The sequence below is a fragment of the Athene cunicularia genome (genome assembly GCF_003259725.1).
Source record: "Athene cunicularia isolate RWA chromosome 13 unlocalized genomic scaffold, athCun1 chr13_part1, whole genome shotgun sequence".
NCBI lineage: Eukaryota > Metazoa > Chordata > Aves > Strigiformes > Strigidae > Athene > Athene cunicularia.
The window spans coordinates 9989950-10002593 of record NW_020799117.1 but is presented as its reverse complement, the minus strand read 5'-3'; the positions used below and the strand labels follow the sequence as shown (position 1 = coordinate 10002593).

The 12644-nt window shown below is 63.5% G+C and overlaps 2 protein-coding genes across 2 annotated transcripts in view; both read right to left on the bottom strand.

Moving 5' to 3' along the window:
* PDLIM7 (PDZ and LIM domain 7) overlaps positions 1-12644 on the bottom strand; it is a 25160-nt gene that overhangs the window by 2648 nt on the left and 9868 nt on the right. The window contains exons 2-8 of the mRNA XM_026858457.1: positions 12462-12471; positions 11558-11666; positions 7930-8081; positions 7577-7607; positions 6694-6870; positions 6191-6224; positions 5803-5820 (exon numbers count right to left, since the gene is read on the bottom strand). Coding sequence (XP_026714258.1) covers positions 5803-5820; positions 6191-6224; positions 6694-6870; positions 7577-7607; positions 7930-8081; positions 11558-11662 — 517 coding nt within the window. The 5' untranslated portion in view covers positions 11663-11666; positions 12462-12471. The remainder of the gene's footprint in view (positions 1-5802; positions 5821-6190; positions 6225-6693; positions 6871-7576; positions 7608-7929; positions 8082-11557; positions 11667-12461; positions 12472-12644) is intronic.
* Positions 12093-12644, bottom strand: part of DOK3 (docking protein 3) — a 3458-nt gene continuing 2906 nt past the window's right edge. The window contains 1 exon segment of the mRNA XM_026858528.1: positions 12093-12181. Coding sequence (XP_026714329.1) covers positions 12093-12181 — 89 coding nt within the window.

The following is a 12644-nucleotide window of genomic DNA, read 5'->3' as shown; positions in this document are numbered from 1 at the left end:
ACCCCCAGCCCCAGAGCCCCACAAAGATGTCGGCAGCCTTCACTCCAGACCAGCCCAGCAGCCCCACAGGACATCACGCCCCAGGTCTAGGCACTAGCCAGAACCTCCCAACACCCCAAGCAAGATGTTGGCAGTGCCACCAGCTGCCCCTACCCAGTGTCCGGGTCACCATGCTGCAGTTTGGCCTCCTCAGCTCAGCGCCAGCAGTGCCCAGCAGGTCCTGTCACACAGCCAGCACAGGGACAGCTCAGTGTGGGGTCACCCCGGCTGGGGACAACCTTCCTGGCAGGGACCCTCCCGAGGTGATGGTCAGAGCAGTGGCTGAGCACTGGCGGTGCCCATCACATGGCAAGCACAGGGTGGGCTCTGCAGCTCTGCCAACAGCTTGGCTCTGGGGAGAGGACGGAGGAGGGGAGAAGAGAAAAACAGCAACAGTGACAGGACAAAGCTTCCCTGGTCTCACTGCAAGCAGCAAGCGTGAGGGTGAACCAGTCGGACAGGCTGAGCCCCAGGTGGGCACCCTCGTGGCTCCTGCTGCCACCCTGTCACACACTCCCCTTACCTGGGCTTTTTAACAAGCTCATCCTGATCCTCCACTGAGCGCAGCAGGAGAGAATGGAGGAGACAGTCAGTCTGCAGCAACCAAGGCCCAGGGACAGTAGGAAGGGAAGGGAAAGGAGAAAACCCGACTTCTCCCACTGAATTCCCACCCCAACACTTCAGACACAGACTCCTGCGCAGCCGCGGGGCAGAGCAGGGCCCCAGCCCAGCAGCACCGCTACGTGCCCCCACACGTTCCCAGCCCACACACAGCCCTGGGTAGCTCCCAACAGCTCAGCCTGCCCGGAGGGGCCACACGGGGCCAAAATCAAGCCTCCAGTGCCCCCTAGGCCTCTGTTGGGTTCTGACTACCCTGGCAAAGCTGGGCACCCCCGGGCAGGCAGCCAGTGCTGATGCTGCAGGAACTTACAGCTGTCTGTGCCCATCAGACGGGCCAGTTTGAGGAAGGAGCGGGACTGGGAGGTCCCAGTGCAGGGCTGCCAGTCCTCAGCATCCTCTATCATACGCAACTTCCCGGGGTCACACACGGGGGTGCTGGGGGGCTCCAGCGGCTGTGAGAGCTGCCTGCGAGGGACAGAGGGCAGGCACTCAGCTGGCACCACACATGGACCCAGCACTGCAGCACCGGGCAGTGCTCACAAAGGAGCACTTGCACACGCCGCTCCCCTCAGCAGACCCTGGCACTCACCGCTGCACCCCTGTGCCCCAGCCAGACCCATGGGCATCCCTGTGGCATTGGAAAAAACGGCGGCACAACAGTCAGCAGATGAGCCATGGCTCAGTGCACCCCTCCCGTATGCACCCCCAGCCCCACAGAGGCTCCAGCCCCACAGAGATGCCAGCAGCCTTCACGCCAGATCAGCCCTGCAGCTGCCTCACAGGACATTGTGCTCCAGGTCCGGGCACTGGCCAGCACCTCCCAACACCCTCAGCAAGGTGTTGGCAGCGCCATCAACTGTCCCTACCCAGTGTGTCCAGGACACCTCAGTACATCCTCAGGCCCACAGAAAAGCCAGCAACACTCACCCAGCTCTGCCCAGCCACCCTGCAGCCCCCACCAGACTCACATGTCCTTACACCCAAGGACCAGGCACTGCCCAGAACCTCCCAAAACCCACAACCAGGTTTTGCCAGTGCCTCCAGCCTCCTTCAGGACCCATTTGTCGAAGCGGCCATGGGGCAGCTCAGTGCCAGCTGTGCCCAGAGTCCTGCCCAGGATATGCAGCCCTGCGTACAGCTCCTGCTGCCTCCCTGGTACACACTCCCCTTACCTGGGCTTTTTTGTATGCTCATCCTCATGATCCTCCACTGAGAGCAGCAGGAGAGAAAGGAGGAGACTGAGTCAATCTGCGGTGGACCGAGGCCCAGGGACAGCAGAAGGGAAGAAGAGGAAAAGGAAAGGCAGAACCCGACCTCTCCTCCCACCACCCTCCTGCCCCAACACACAGCTCTGCCCAGCCCCGGGGCAGAGCTCGGCCGCAGCCCAGCGGCACCACCACGAGCCCACGCACAGCCCCGGGCAGCTCCCACTGCCTCAGCCACCCTGAAGGGTCAACTTGGGGCCAAAATCAAGCTCCCGGTGCCACATCGCCCCACAGCCTCTGCCGGGCACTGGCTACTCCGGTGAAGTCTGGCACTCCCAGGCAGCAGCGGGCCCTGCAGGAACTTACAGCTGTCTGTGCCCGTCAGACGGGCCAGTTTGAGGAAGGAGCGGGACTGGGAGGTCCCGGTGCGGGGCTGCCAGTCCTCAGCATCCTCTACCAGCCGCAACTTCCCGGGGTCACACACGGGGGTGCTGGGGGGCTCCAGCGGCTGTGAGAGCTGCCTGCGAGGGACAGAGGGCAGGCACTCAGCTGGCACCACACATGGACCCAGCACTGCAGCACCGGGCAGTGCTCACAAAGGAGCACTTGCACACGCCAATCCCCTCAGCAGACCCTGGCACTCACCGCTGCACCCCTGTGCCCCAGTCAGAACCATGGGCATCCCTGTGGCACCAGAAAAAACAGCAGCACACGTCAGAGGCTAAACCATGACTCAGTGCATCCCTCCTGTATGCACCCCCAGCCCCAGAGCCCCACAAAGATGTCGGCAGCCTTCACTCCAGACCAGCCCAGCAGCCCCACAGGACATCACGCCCCAGGTCTAGGCACTAGCCAGAACCTCCCAACACCCCAAGCAAGATGTTGGCAGTGCCACCAGCTGCCCCTACCCAGTGTCCGGGTCACCATGCTGCAGTTTGGCCTCCTCAGCTCAGCGCCAGCAGTGCCCAGCAGGTCCTGTCACACAGCCAGCACAGGGACAGCTCAGTGTGGGGTCACCCCGGCTGGGGACAACCTTCCTGGCAGGGACCCTCCCGAGGTGATGGTCAGAGCAGTGGCTGAGCACTGGCGGTGCCCATCACATGGCAAGCACAGGGTGGGCTCTGCAGCTCTGCCAACAGCTTGGCTCTGGGGAGAGGACGGAGGAGGGGAGAAGAGAAGAAACAGCAACAGTGACAGGACAAAGCTTCCCTGGTCTCACTGCAAGCAGCAAGCGTGAGGGTGAACCAGTCGGACAGGCTGAGCCCCAGGTGGGCACCCTCGTGGCTCCTGCTGCCACCCTGTCACACACTCCCCTTACCTGGGCTTTTTAACAAGCTCATCCTGATCCTCCACTGAGCGCAGCAGGAGAGAATGGAGGAGACAGTCAGTCTGCAGCAACCAAGGCCCAGGGACAGTAGGAAGGGAAGGGAAAGGAGAAAACCCGACTTCTCCCACTGAATTCCCACCCCAACACTTCAGACACAGACTCCTGCGCAGCCGCGGGGCAGAGCAGGGCCCCAGCCCAGCAGCACCGCTACGTGCCCCCACACGTTCCCAGCCCACACACAGCCCTGGGTAGCTCCCAACAGCTCAGCCTGCCCGGAGGGGCCACACGGGGCCAAAATCAAGCCTCCAGTGCCCCCTAGGCCTCTGTTGGGTTCTGACTACCCTGGCAAAGCTGGGCACCCCCGGGCAGGCAGCCAGTGCTGATGCTGCAGGAACTTACAGCTGTCTGTGCCCATCAGACGGGCCAGTTTGAGGAAGGAGCGGGACTGGGAGGTCCCAGTGCAGGGCTGCCAGTCCTCAGCATCCTCTATCATACGCAACTTCCCGGGGTCACACACGGGGGTGCTGGGGGGCTCCAGCGGCTGTGAGAGCTGCCTGCGAGGGACAGAGGGCAGGCACTCAGCTGGCACCACGCATGCACCCAGCACTGCAGCACTGGGCAGTGCTCACAAAGGAGCACTTGCACACGCTGCTCCCCTCAGCAGACCCTGGCACTCACCGCTGCACCCCTGTGCCCCAGCCAGACCCATGGGCATCCCTGTGGCATTGGAAAAAACGGCGGCACAACAGTCAGCAGATGAGCCATGGCTCAGTGCACCCCTCCCGTATGCATCCCCAGCCCCACAGAGGCTCCAGCCCCACAGAGATGTCAGCAGCCTTCACTCCAGACCAGCCTTGCAGCCACCCTGCATCCCCATGGGACATCGTGCCCCAGGTCCAGGCACTGGCCAGCACCTCCCAACACACCCAGCAAGGTGTTGATAGTGCCACCCACTATGTCCTGGACACCTCGGTTATCCCCAGCCCCATGGAGAAGCCGGCAGCATTCACTCTAGACCAGCCTCGTGGGCAATCCCCAGTCCCCCAGAAAAGCCAGTGACACCCACCCAGGTCTGCCCAGCTGCTCCACGCCAGGTTCACAGGACATCGTGCCCCACATCCAGGTGCGGCCCAGCACCTCCCGACACCCCCAGCAAGGTGTTCCCAGTGCCACCAGCCTCCTCCAGAGCCCATTTGCTCAAGAAGCAACAGTGCAGCTCAGCCTCCCGAGCTCTGTGCCAGCAGTGCCCAGCCGGTCCTGCCCAGCACACCCAGCACAAGGACAGCTTGTCTGGCAGGCAGGTGCCAGGGCAGGACCCTCCCGAGGTGATGGTCAGAGAAGTGGTGGAGCGCTGGCAGTGCCCATCATGGGGCGAGCACAGGGTGGGCTCTGCCAACAGCTCGGCTCTGGGGGAGGAGAGGACAGAGGGGGAACAGGAGGACGGAGGAGAGGAGAGAAGAAACAACAGGCAAAGAGTTTCACCAGTGTCACTGCAAGCAGTGAGTGCAAACCAGCTGGGTGGGCTGAGCCCCAGGTGGGCACCCTCGTGGCTCCTGCTGCCGCCCTGGCACTCGCTCCCCTTACCTGGGCTTTTTAACAAGCTCATCCTCCTGATCCTCCACTGAGCGCAGCAGGAGAGAATGGAGGAGACACAGTCAGTCTGTGGCAACCAAGGCCCGGCGACAGCAGGAAGAGAAAGGCAGGAAAACCAACCTCTCCTCCTGCTGCCCTCCTGCCCCAATGCACGTCCCTGCCCAGCCCTGGGGCAGAGCACAGCCCCAGACCAGCATCACCACCACGAGCCCACGCACAGCCCTGAGCAGCTCCCACTGCCTCAGCCACCCCAGAGGGGCCACACAGGGCCAACACCAACACTCCGGTGCCATGATGCACCACGGCCTTTATCTGGCTCCAGTTGTGCCAGCAAAGCTGGGCACCCCTGGGCAGGCAGCCAGCCCTGGGCCCCGCAGGAACTTACGGCCGTCTGTGCCCATCAACTGGGCCAGTTTGAGGAAGGAGCGAGACTGGGAGGTCCCGGTGCGGGGCTGCCAGTCCTCAGCATCCTCTATCAGCCGCAGCTTCACAGGGTCACACGTGGGGGTGCTGGGGGGCTCCAGTGGCTGTAGGGGCTGCCTGTGAGTGACAGTCATCTGTCAAATCTGACAGATCCCCACAACATCACCTCCCAGGGGCTACTGCAAACCTCCCCCAGCATAGAACCACAGCACACCAGTACATGAGACGCCACACGCTGCCTTACTCCCCCGACCCCCTACTCCTCCTCAGTGGAGGAAGGGCCCATTAGGGACTGACCACCATTCCTGGCAGTCTGAGACTGGCCCAAAGGGCCTGGAGGAAAAAGGACAGGACAAGAATAAGCCAAGGTCAAAAAATCACTGGCAGGGGAGCTGGATGAGAGCCCAGGTGCCCAGCACAGCACGGCAACTCTTGCCCAGCCAGGTCACATCTTGGGGAGCAGGGAAGGGATCACGTGCGAGGACACTGCAGGGCCCCAGCAGCTGGCAGAGACAGGTAATGCTCGCCCTTCAGGCCAGGGACAGTTTGCTGCCAGGGGCGACCCACCCACATGGACAAAGCAGTACGTGCTGCCTGTCCCCGGGGTTGTCCCTGCCCCGGAGAATGGGGCACTAGCAGGGAAGAGGCATGCAGGGAGGATAGAAAGAGCAGGTAGAAGGCTTACTGACTTGTCAAGGCTCAGCACCTGTAAGGGAGAGGGAAAGAGAAAGGGAGGAGAGAAAGAAAGAAAAAGGAAGGTGAAATTAGACCCACAGCACCCAAGAAGTTTCCAGAGCTCACTTATGGACTGCACCAGTCACCCTACCCCTGAGATTCAGCTCACCCAGGGCTGGGAGCACACTGGGACACAGGGGCAGACACTGACGCAGCAGACCATGCCTCCCTCAGCCCCCCCGAACAGGCCTGGGTGCCCAGGGCAGCCAGGGACACACACCCCCATTGCCCAGTTTCAGGGCACCACGGCAACTCTTGGCAGGAGGGTCAGGGACTGGCAGCTGCCGGACACACAGCAGCCCGGTGGGCAGCCTGCAGAGGTGGGAGCTTCTTCCCTGCCAGCAGGGTGAGGACGGCACTGCCCAGGCCTCAAGGGCTTCACTTTGCTCAGCCTGTACTGGCAGCCAAGGGATCAGCAGGACATCCCCAGGCAAGTGCTGGCTGGTGGCCACCACGCAGCCGCCACTTCCCTGCTGCCACAGACGCCAGCGAGTGTCCTGCTGCAATTGCCGTGCTGTGCCCTGCAGGATTCCCTACAGGCTGACACGTCCCTAAGTGAGGGACCAGCATGTGCGTGGCTGTGTGTCCCCACACACAACAGTCCTGTTGTGCCACCTCAGCACCAGCCATCAGGGCACCCCAGCATGGGCACTGTCACCCACTCCCACCCATGGGTGCCTGGCATGCAAGGCGCAGCAGGGCCAGGCAGCGGGCTCCCCCCGATCCTCAGGGAGCAGGACAAACAGCAACGTACCCATTGTGCTGGGGGGTGCAGGTGGGCGCCAGGGGCGTGTACGTCACGGGTTTCGTCACCAGCCCGGGCCGTGGGTTCGGAGGCGAGCCGGCCCCGAAGGGCCGAGCTGTTTTGTTGAGGGCAGTGCTGGGAGCGAAGTTATATTTCAGGGGTTCAGAGCAGGGGAGTGAGTCCTGAGCGAGACAAAACACACAGACACGGGCTCACACGTCAAGCAGCATGCAAGGGGCAGCCCCGGGCCAGGCAACGCAGCAGGCAGCCAGGTAGGAAAGCTGGACAGCACGTGCACCTCAGGTACCAGGGTCTGCCAGGCTGGATCCTCTCTCCGCAGGGCACCCAGCCCAGCGACAGCAGGTCACAAGCCCAGCCTGAGGGTCACTGGAGGATTAGTAAGTGCCCCAGACACTCACTGCTCCCTGCAGCGGGGCAGCACGTGCACACATGCCGATCACAATCGCCCCACGATGTCAAACGTATGCAGGTGGCTTCCATCCAGGAGCCGCCAGTCACCGGCCCCAGCCCTGCTTCCCTGTGCCAGGGCACAGCCCAGCATTAGCAAACAAGGGGCCCCAAGACTATGCTGTGGCTGCCTGGCCTCGTCCCCTGTGATGGCCCCTCTGCATCCCTGCCTGCACCCAGCACCAGCAGGGGCACAGACAGGGAGCAGCCAGGGCCTGGGTGCCTGCTGGGCAGATCCTGCTCCTTCCAATCCCCTGTGCTGCCAGGGGTCAGAGCTGCTCCTCCAGCAGGGAGTCTTCCAGCCCTCCAAACACACCCCGGCCCCCCAGAAGCAAAGTCCATTTGTCCATCTACACTCAGAGATTCCCCTCCTCTGAGACAATGCTGAGCTGCCACTGCAGCGCAAGGAGAGACACGTACCTTCTGCGTCTTCCCCAGGTGGTTCTGGGCTCTGCAAGAGAGGAGACAGTTGGGCAGGTGCTGGAACCGGCCCAGTCACTGCCAGGATGCTGGTACCCCAGGGATGCAGCACCCACCTGAGGGGAGCCACGGCCAGCCAGCACTGCCCCGTGGCTCACAGGTGAGGGCCAGCAGCGAGGCTTAAGCCTCATCCAGCCAAGCAGAGCCCCTGAACCCAGCCAGAGGCTGCCAGCCTCTGAGCAAGCAGCAGTGATGCTGGGAAATGGTGTTGCCGGGAGATGGCACTGGGCAGAGGGCCTGGATCTGCTCCCACCACACCAGGACCCCAAGTTTGCAAGACCCACAAATCCTACCTGCTCAGGGTGAGGCAGAGCCTGTCCCCACAGGCACGGATCCTGTTCTGGGCCTCGATGTGTGTCATGGAACTGGTACTCTCCCCATCGATGTACAGCACCCAGTCGCCCACTCCCACACCAGCCTGGGCTGCCTTCCCGCCCGGCGTCAGCTGCAGGACAGACAGTCAGGGAGCGGAAGCAAAGGGATACCCACGTCCTCATGAGAGCAGGGGTCTGCTGGGGCCCGAGCTCCCTCAAGCAAGGCCCAGCCCAGCCCAGGACACCATACAGACTTGACCCAGGGGGAGATAGGGACCCCCAGATCACTCATATCAAAGTGCATTAGCCCAGAGCAGCCTCTTCTCCCCTTCACTGCCCCAGGGCGCTGCCCAGCCCCTGCCCTCTGGCATGGCTGAAGACCACATCAGCACCCCGGGGTCCCGTCCCCATGACGCCAAACACGGCGGAGGCGGTGCTGGCTCAGCCTTGGCAGGAGGCCTGGACGCCCCTCGGAGCTGTCCCCGCAGTCCTGGGGCAGGAAGGGAGAGCAGTGAGTCAGGGCCCGTCAGGCAGCCCACGTCTCGCTGCAAACCACAGGCATGTCCAGCCCTTCGCCTGGGGTGAGAAGCGGGGCAGGGGAGGCAGCCCCCGGGCACTCCCCCCAGCCGCCCGTGCTCCCGTCCTGGTGCCGGCAGGCACAGACGTTACCTCATCCCAGCAGAGGAGCGGGAGCCCCCCAAGGGCAGGGAAACACCCGCCCCCACCCATGCTGCTCCCCCAGACCTCACCCCGCCGGGGCAGCCGGGAGCACGGCCACAGGTTCCCCTGCCCGGCCACAGTGCTGGGGATGCACCTTGTCCCCAGCACAGCTCTACGGCATGGATCTACATCAGCCCGATGCCAAGAAGCAGAGGTTGCCCTCCCCTCCCACCAGGGATACACAGCCAAATGAGAGCAGGGCCCTGAGCGTCACACGCAGCTCCCAGGCACTGACAGACAGACACACAGACAGACAGACGTGGGCAGGCTGCAGCCATTCCTGCTCCTCCAGCAAGGAAGAACTTGAGGCGCTTGGACCCGGACCAAGTATTTCCTCAAGTCCTGTTCGACATGAACATAAAAGGAGCGAGCCAGATTCCCAGCGCCGTCAGAGGGTTGAAAAATCCCTGCCGCCGAGTCCCAGCTCCTCCTTGCCCGTGCGCAGGGCCCGGCTCGCCCTAAAGCCACACTCCCCTTCCCTGCACCAACACTGGCCCTCCACGTGAGGCCAAATCCCACACCCGGGCTGGCTGTGGCCCCACTCCACATGCATCCCACTGCCAACCCTGTCGGGACTGGGTTACCCCTCTGGTGCACCCATGCCACTGCTCCTTCTGCCTGGCACAGGAGAGTGCCCTGGGCGGCAAGTGGAGGCGACAAGCTCCTGGCCACAATTGCTGCAAGTCCTGGCTTGCTGCCCTGGAGGGCTGGGGAAGGCACAGGGCAGCCGCATGGGTTTGGAGGCATGAGTGGGAGCTGGGAGAGGTTTTCACACGGCCGCCTGGGAAGGGGAGAGCACAGCAGGCTGCGTCACGCAGCCGCACCCAACCTGGCCAGCACCACCACTCTCCCCTTCCCCCTCCACACTGACACGCCAGGAAACCCCTTCGGCAGGTGCCAGCTCAGCTGGGAGCCCTGGCAGTGCCAGTGCCAGCCCCAGCCCTCCCGCTTCCCGCCTGGCCCTGCTAACCAGGGCTTCCTTCCTCCCCTCTCCGCCCAGCCAGGCCTTTGTTCCCTGAACCTCCATCACCACACTCGGTGAGGTGCCCACCGACCACCGTGGTCAGAGCCTCACCCAGCATGGACATGAGTTGGGTGCCTGCACAAGGGCCCAAGCAGCATCCCCCAGTGCCTTCCTGCCTGCAGCACCGAGGGTGTCTCCTCTTCCCCAGCTGGCAGGTACCAGGATGAGCCTCACAGCACCCAGCTCCCCAGACATCAGCCCTTACTCTACCTCCGCAACAAGCAGCTCAGGACCACGGTCTCACAGCCTCCCTAACCAAGGTGTCAGGACCCCAGCAGAGACCCTTGCCACAAGAGGCGTATGCATAGAGGACCAGGGCAGCATCTCTTTTGTGTGGCCACTGAGCTGAAGCAGCCTCACAATGCACCCAGTAGCATCACAGTGATGGACACAACTGAGACCTAAAGCACACAACACTACTGCTCTCCCCGTGCTCCCCAAGTCCACAGAGTAGGACCCCACTGCAGCTCCCAAAGCCAGGGAAGGATGCCTCATTCCAGCCCACTCTGGCAGCCCCAGGCCTCTGGGGTGCAAAGTAGCACAGGGTTACCCCTTCTCATCAGACAGAGCCCACCATCCTGCCACACAGCCCAGCCTCACCAGAGAGCCCCCCAAAGCTGGCTACATGCCCCGGGAATGCCCTTGCTATTGCTCCTGCCTACCCTGCCCAGGACAGCAGCATTACCCAAGCCCTGAGGGCAGTGCTGGCCTGCTCACACAGCAGGGCCGTTGCTTCACGAGGCCCCTGCCCCAGGCTTTGGGAGGCTCCTCCATCCGACCAGACCCTTTGTTAAGCGCTGGCTCGCAGCCAAGAGAAACATTTTTTAGAGAATAAACTCGCTGAAGCCATCTCTGCGTGTTCAGCAGAGATCGGCAGGCCCTGGGGCAGCAGCACTGGTGACTCCAGCCTTGCACAGTGCCCTCAAGGTCTGTGCTCCACGCTGGGGTGCTGCCGAGACCCACACGCCCCGGGACAGGCGCGCGGTGCCAGTCTCGTGCCGGGGGCAGGCCCCCACACAGCGCTCGGTGCCACAACCAAAGTTGTCCTTTGAGAAGCAGCCTCTACGCCAGCTGCCTAAGCGTCAGCATCACAGACGATGCAGTTGCATTCCAAGGCTTATAAGGCAATTGCGTGGCCAGAGCCACAGTCAGCACCCACCCAGGGGACTGGGCCACCCAGGGACAGGGACCCTCACACGCCCAAGGGCCAGACCTGGCCTGGGCGAGCACTGCACCAGGCATGGCTTGCACCAGGTGCCTCAGCCCCAACCAGCCGGCAGCATGACAGCTCTCACTCATGTCAGAGAAACAGGCTGGTTTTGCAGAGGGAGCCATGTCCCAGCGCAGGCAGCAGCGCAGGCAGCAGTGCAGTCTTCCTCCCCTCCCTGCCCGTGTCAGCAGGGGCCAGCTCAGGTGTGGAGCTGGAAGCCATGCAGCAGGAGAGAGGGCAGAAGGGCACGAGCCAGGTCCTGGGACGCTGAGCCCAGCGTAATGGTGTGGACCAGGAGGCCGGCCCCACAGCTCAGAGACGGTGAGAGCAGCTCCCCTCCCCCTGTGGTGGGCATGCTCCGGAAGGGGCCTCCTCTGCCCCCCCAACAACCAGAATGACTCTGCAGAGGCTGTGCAGCATTTCACATCTCTGCTGCAGTCCTCTGCCCGGAACACCCCCGTGCCAGACTGCAGCTGATAAGGCACAAAGAGGCTACGCAGAGCCCGGCAGGGCAGGACACAGCACTCCCAGGGCCCTGGCTCATCTGCATCCCCCGTACAGCCCTGCTTCAGCCACCTGGATGCAGCTGCCACGGCCTCCCACCCCCAGAGGCAAGAGGAAGGATGGGTGTCACCAGTCCTGGCTTCGCTTACCCTGGAGATGGACAGTGGCATGCTGAAATCCTTCCCTCCCTGCAGCCTGAAGCCCCAGGGCGCCGGCCCATTCAGCATCACTTTGTAGGATTCCATGTCGCCCATCTCTGCAAGGGAAGAGGGTGCGATCCTAATGTTAGGGTACATGGGAACAAGGCAGGGAGAGCAAGCGAGGAGAGGGCCCAGCGCCTGGCAGGATGAGGCAGGTCACATTTCCAACAGTAACTCCACCCTGACCATCCTACACTGTGGTTAGAGACGCACCCCAAATCTATCAGCATCTCCTCCATCGCCGTCAGAGCTAAGGGGCCCAGGCTAACACTGATGAGTGCCAGAGCGCCAGGCACAGCCCCTCTGCCACACGCAGTGGAGCGCCTGCAGGATCTGCTCTCCCTTTCCCAAACCTGGGACGTGCTCTCCCTTGCAGCACCCCAGAAACATACTGCTGAACACCAAGCGCATTTGAGACTGCGGGGAAGTGACAGCAGGTACGCCAGGATGGGAACCAGAAGCGTTTTTACACGGTAAATTAGCATCAGCAGCGCAGGAGCTGCGTGATGCCACCCGAGGCGCCCGGCAGAGCAGCCAGGCTGGCGCTCCGGCAGCCGGCCGAGCAGATGCTACCTGGGAGCGAGCCCATCGCCGCACAGAGAGCCGGGGCTTCGGCGGGGAGGGAATCCCGGCGCTCCCCTGCCTGCCAGGGCAGCGCTGACAGCTGTCAGCCGGCCAAGGCTCCGGGCAGGCGGGACGGCCCCAGCCTCCCGGCCACCCCTCACCTGGAAGGGCCTCCACAAAGCCCCCCAGGACCTTTCTCCCGCCGCTGGCAAGCAGGGGCCAGGGCCAGCTCCGCGGTCCCGGGGCCCTCCCCACCCCTCGCAAGGGACGGCAGGCTCCCAGCGGGGAGGCGGCAGGGCTGGGGGCCAGCGTGCCCCCGCTCTCCCCGGCCCGGTGCGGGCTATATAAGGCGTGTAAGACGACACCAGCCCGCTCCCCGCTCGGGAGGGCCGGGGGAAGGCTGCGTGTCAGGCATTCCCGGCGCCCGGCAGCCGCGCAAGCCCCAGCGAGGCGCCGGGACCGGAGCGCAGGC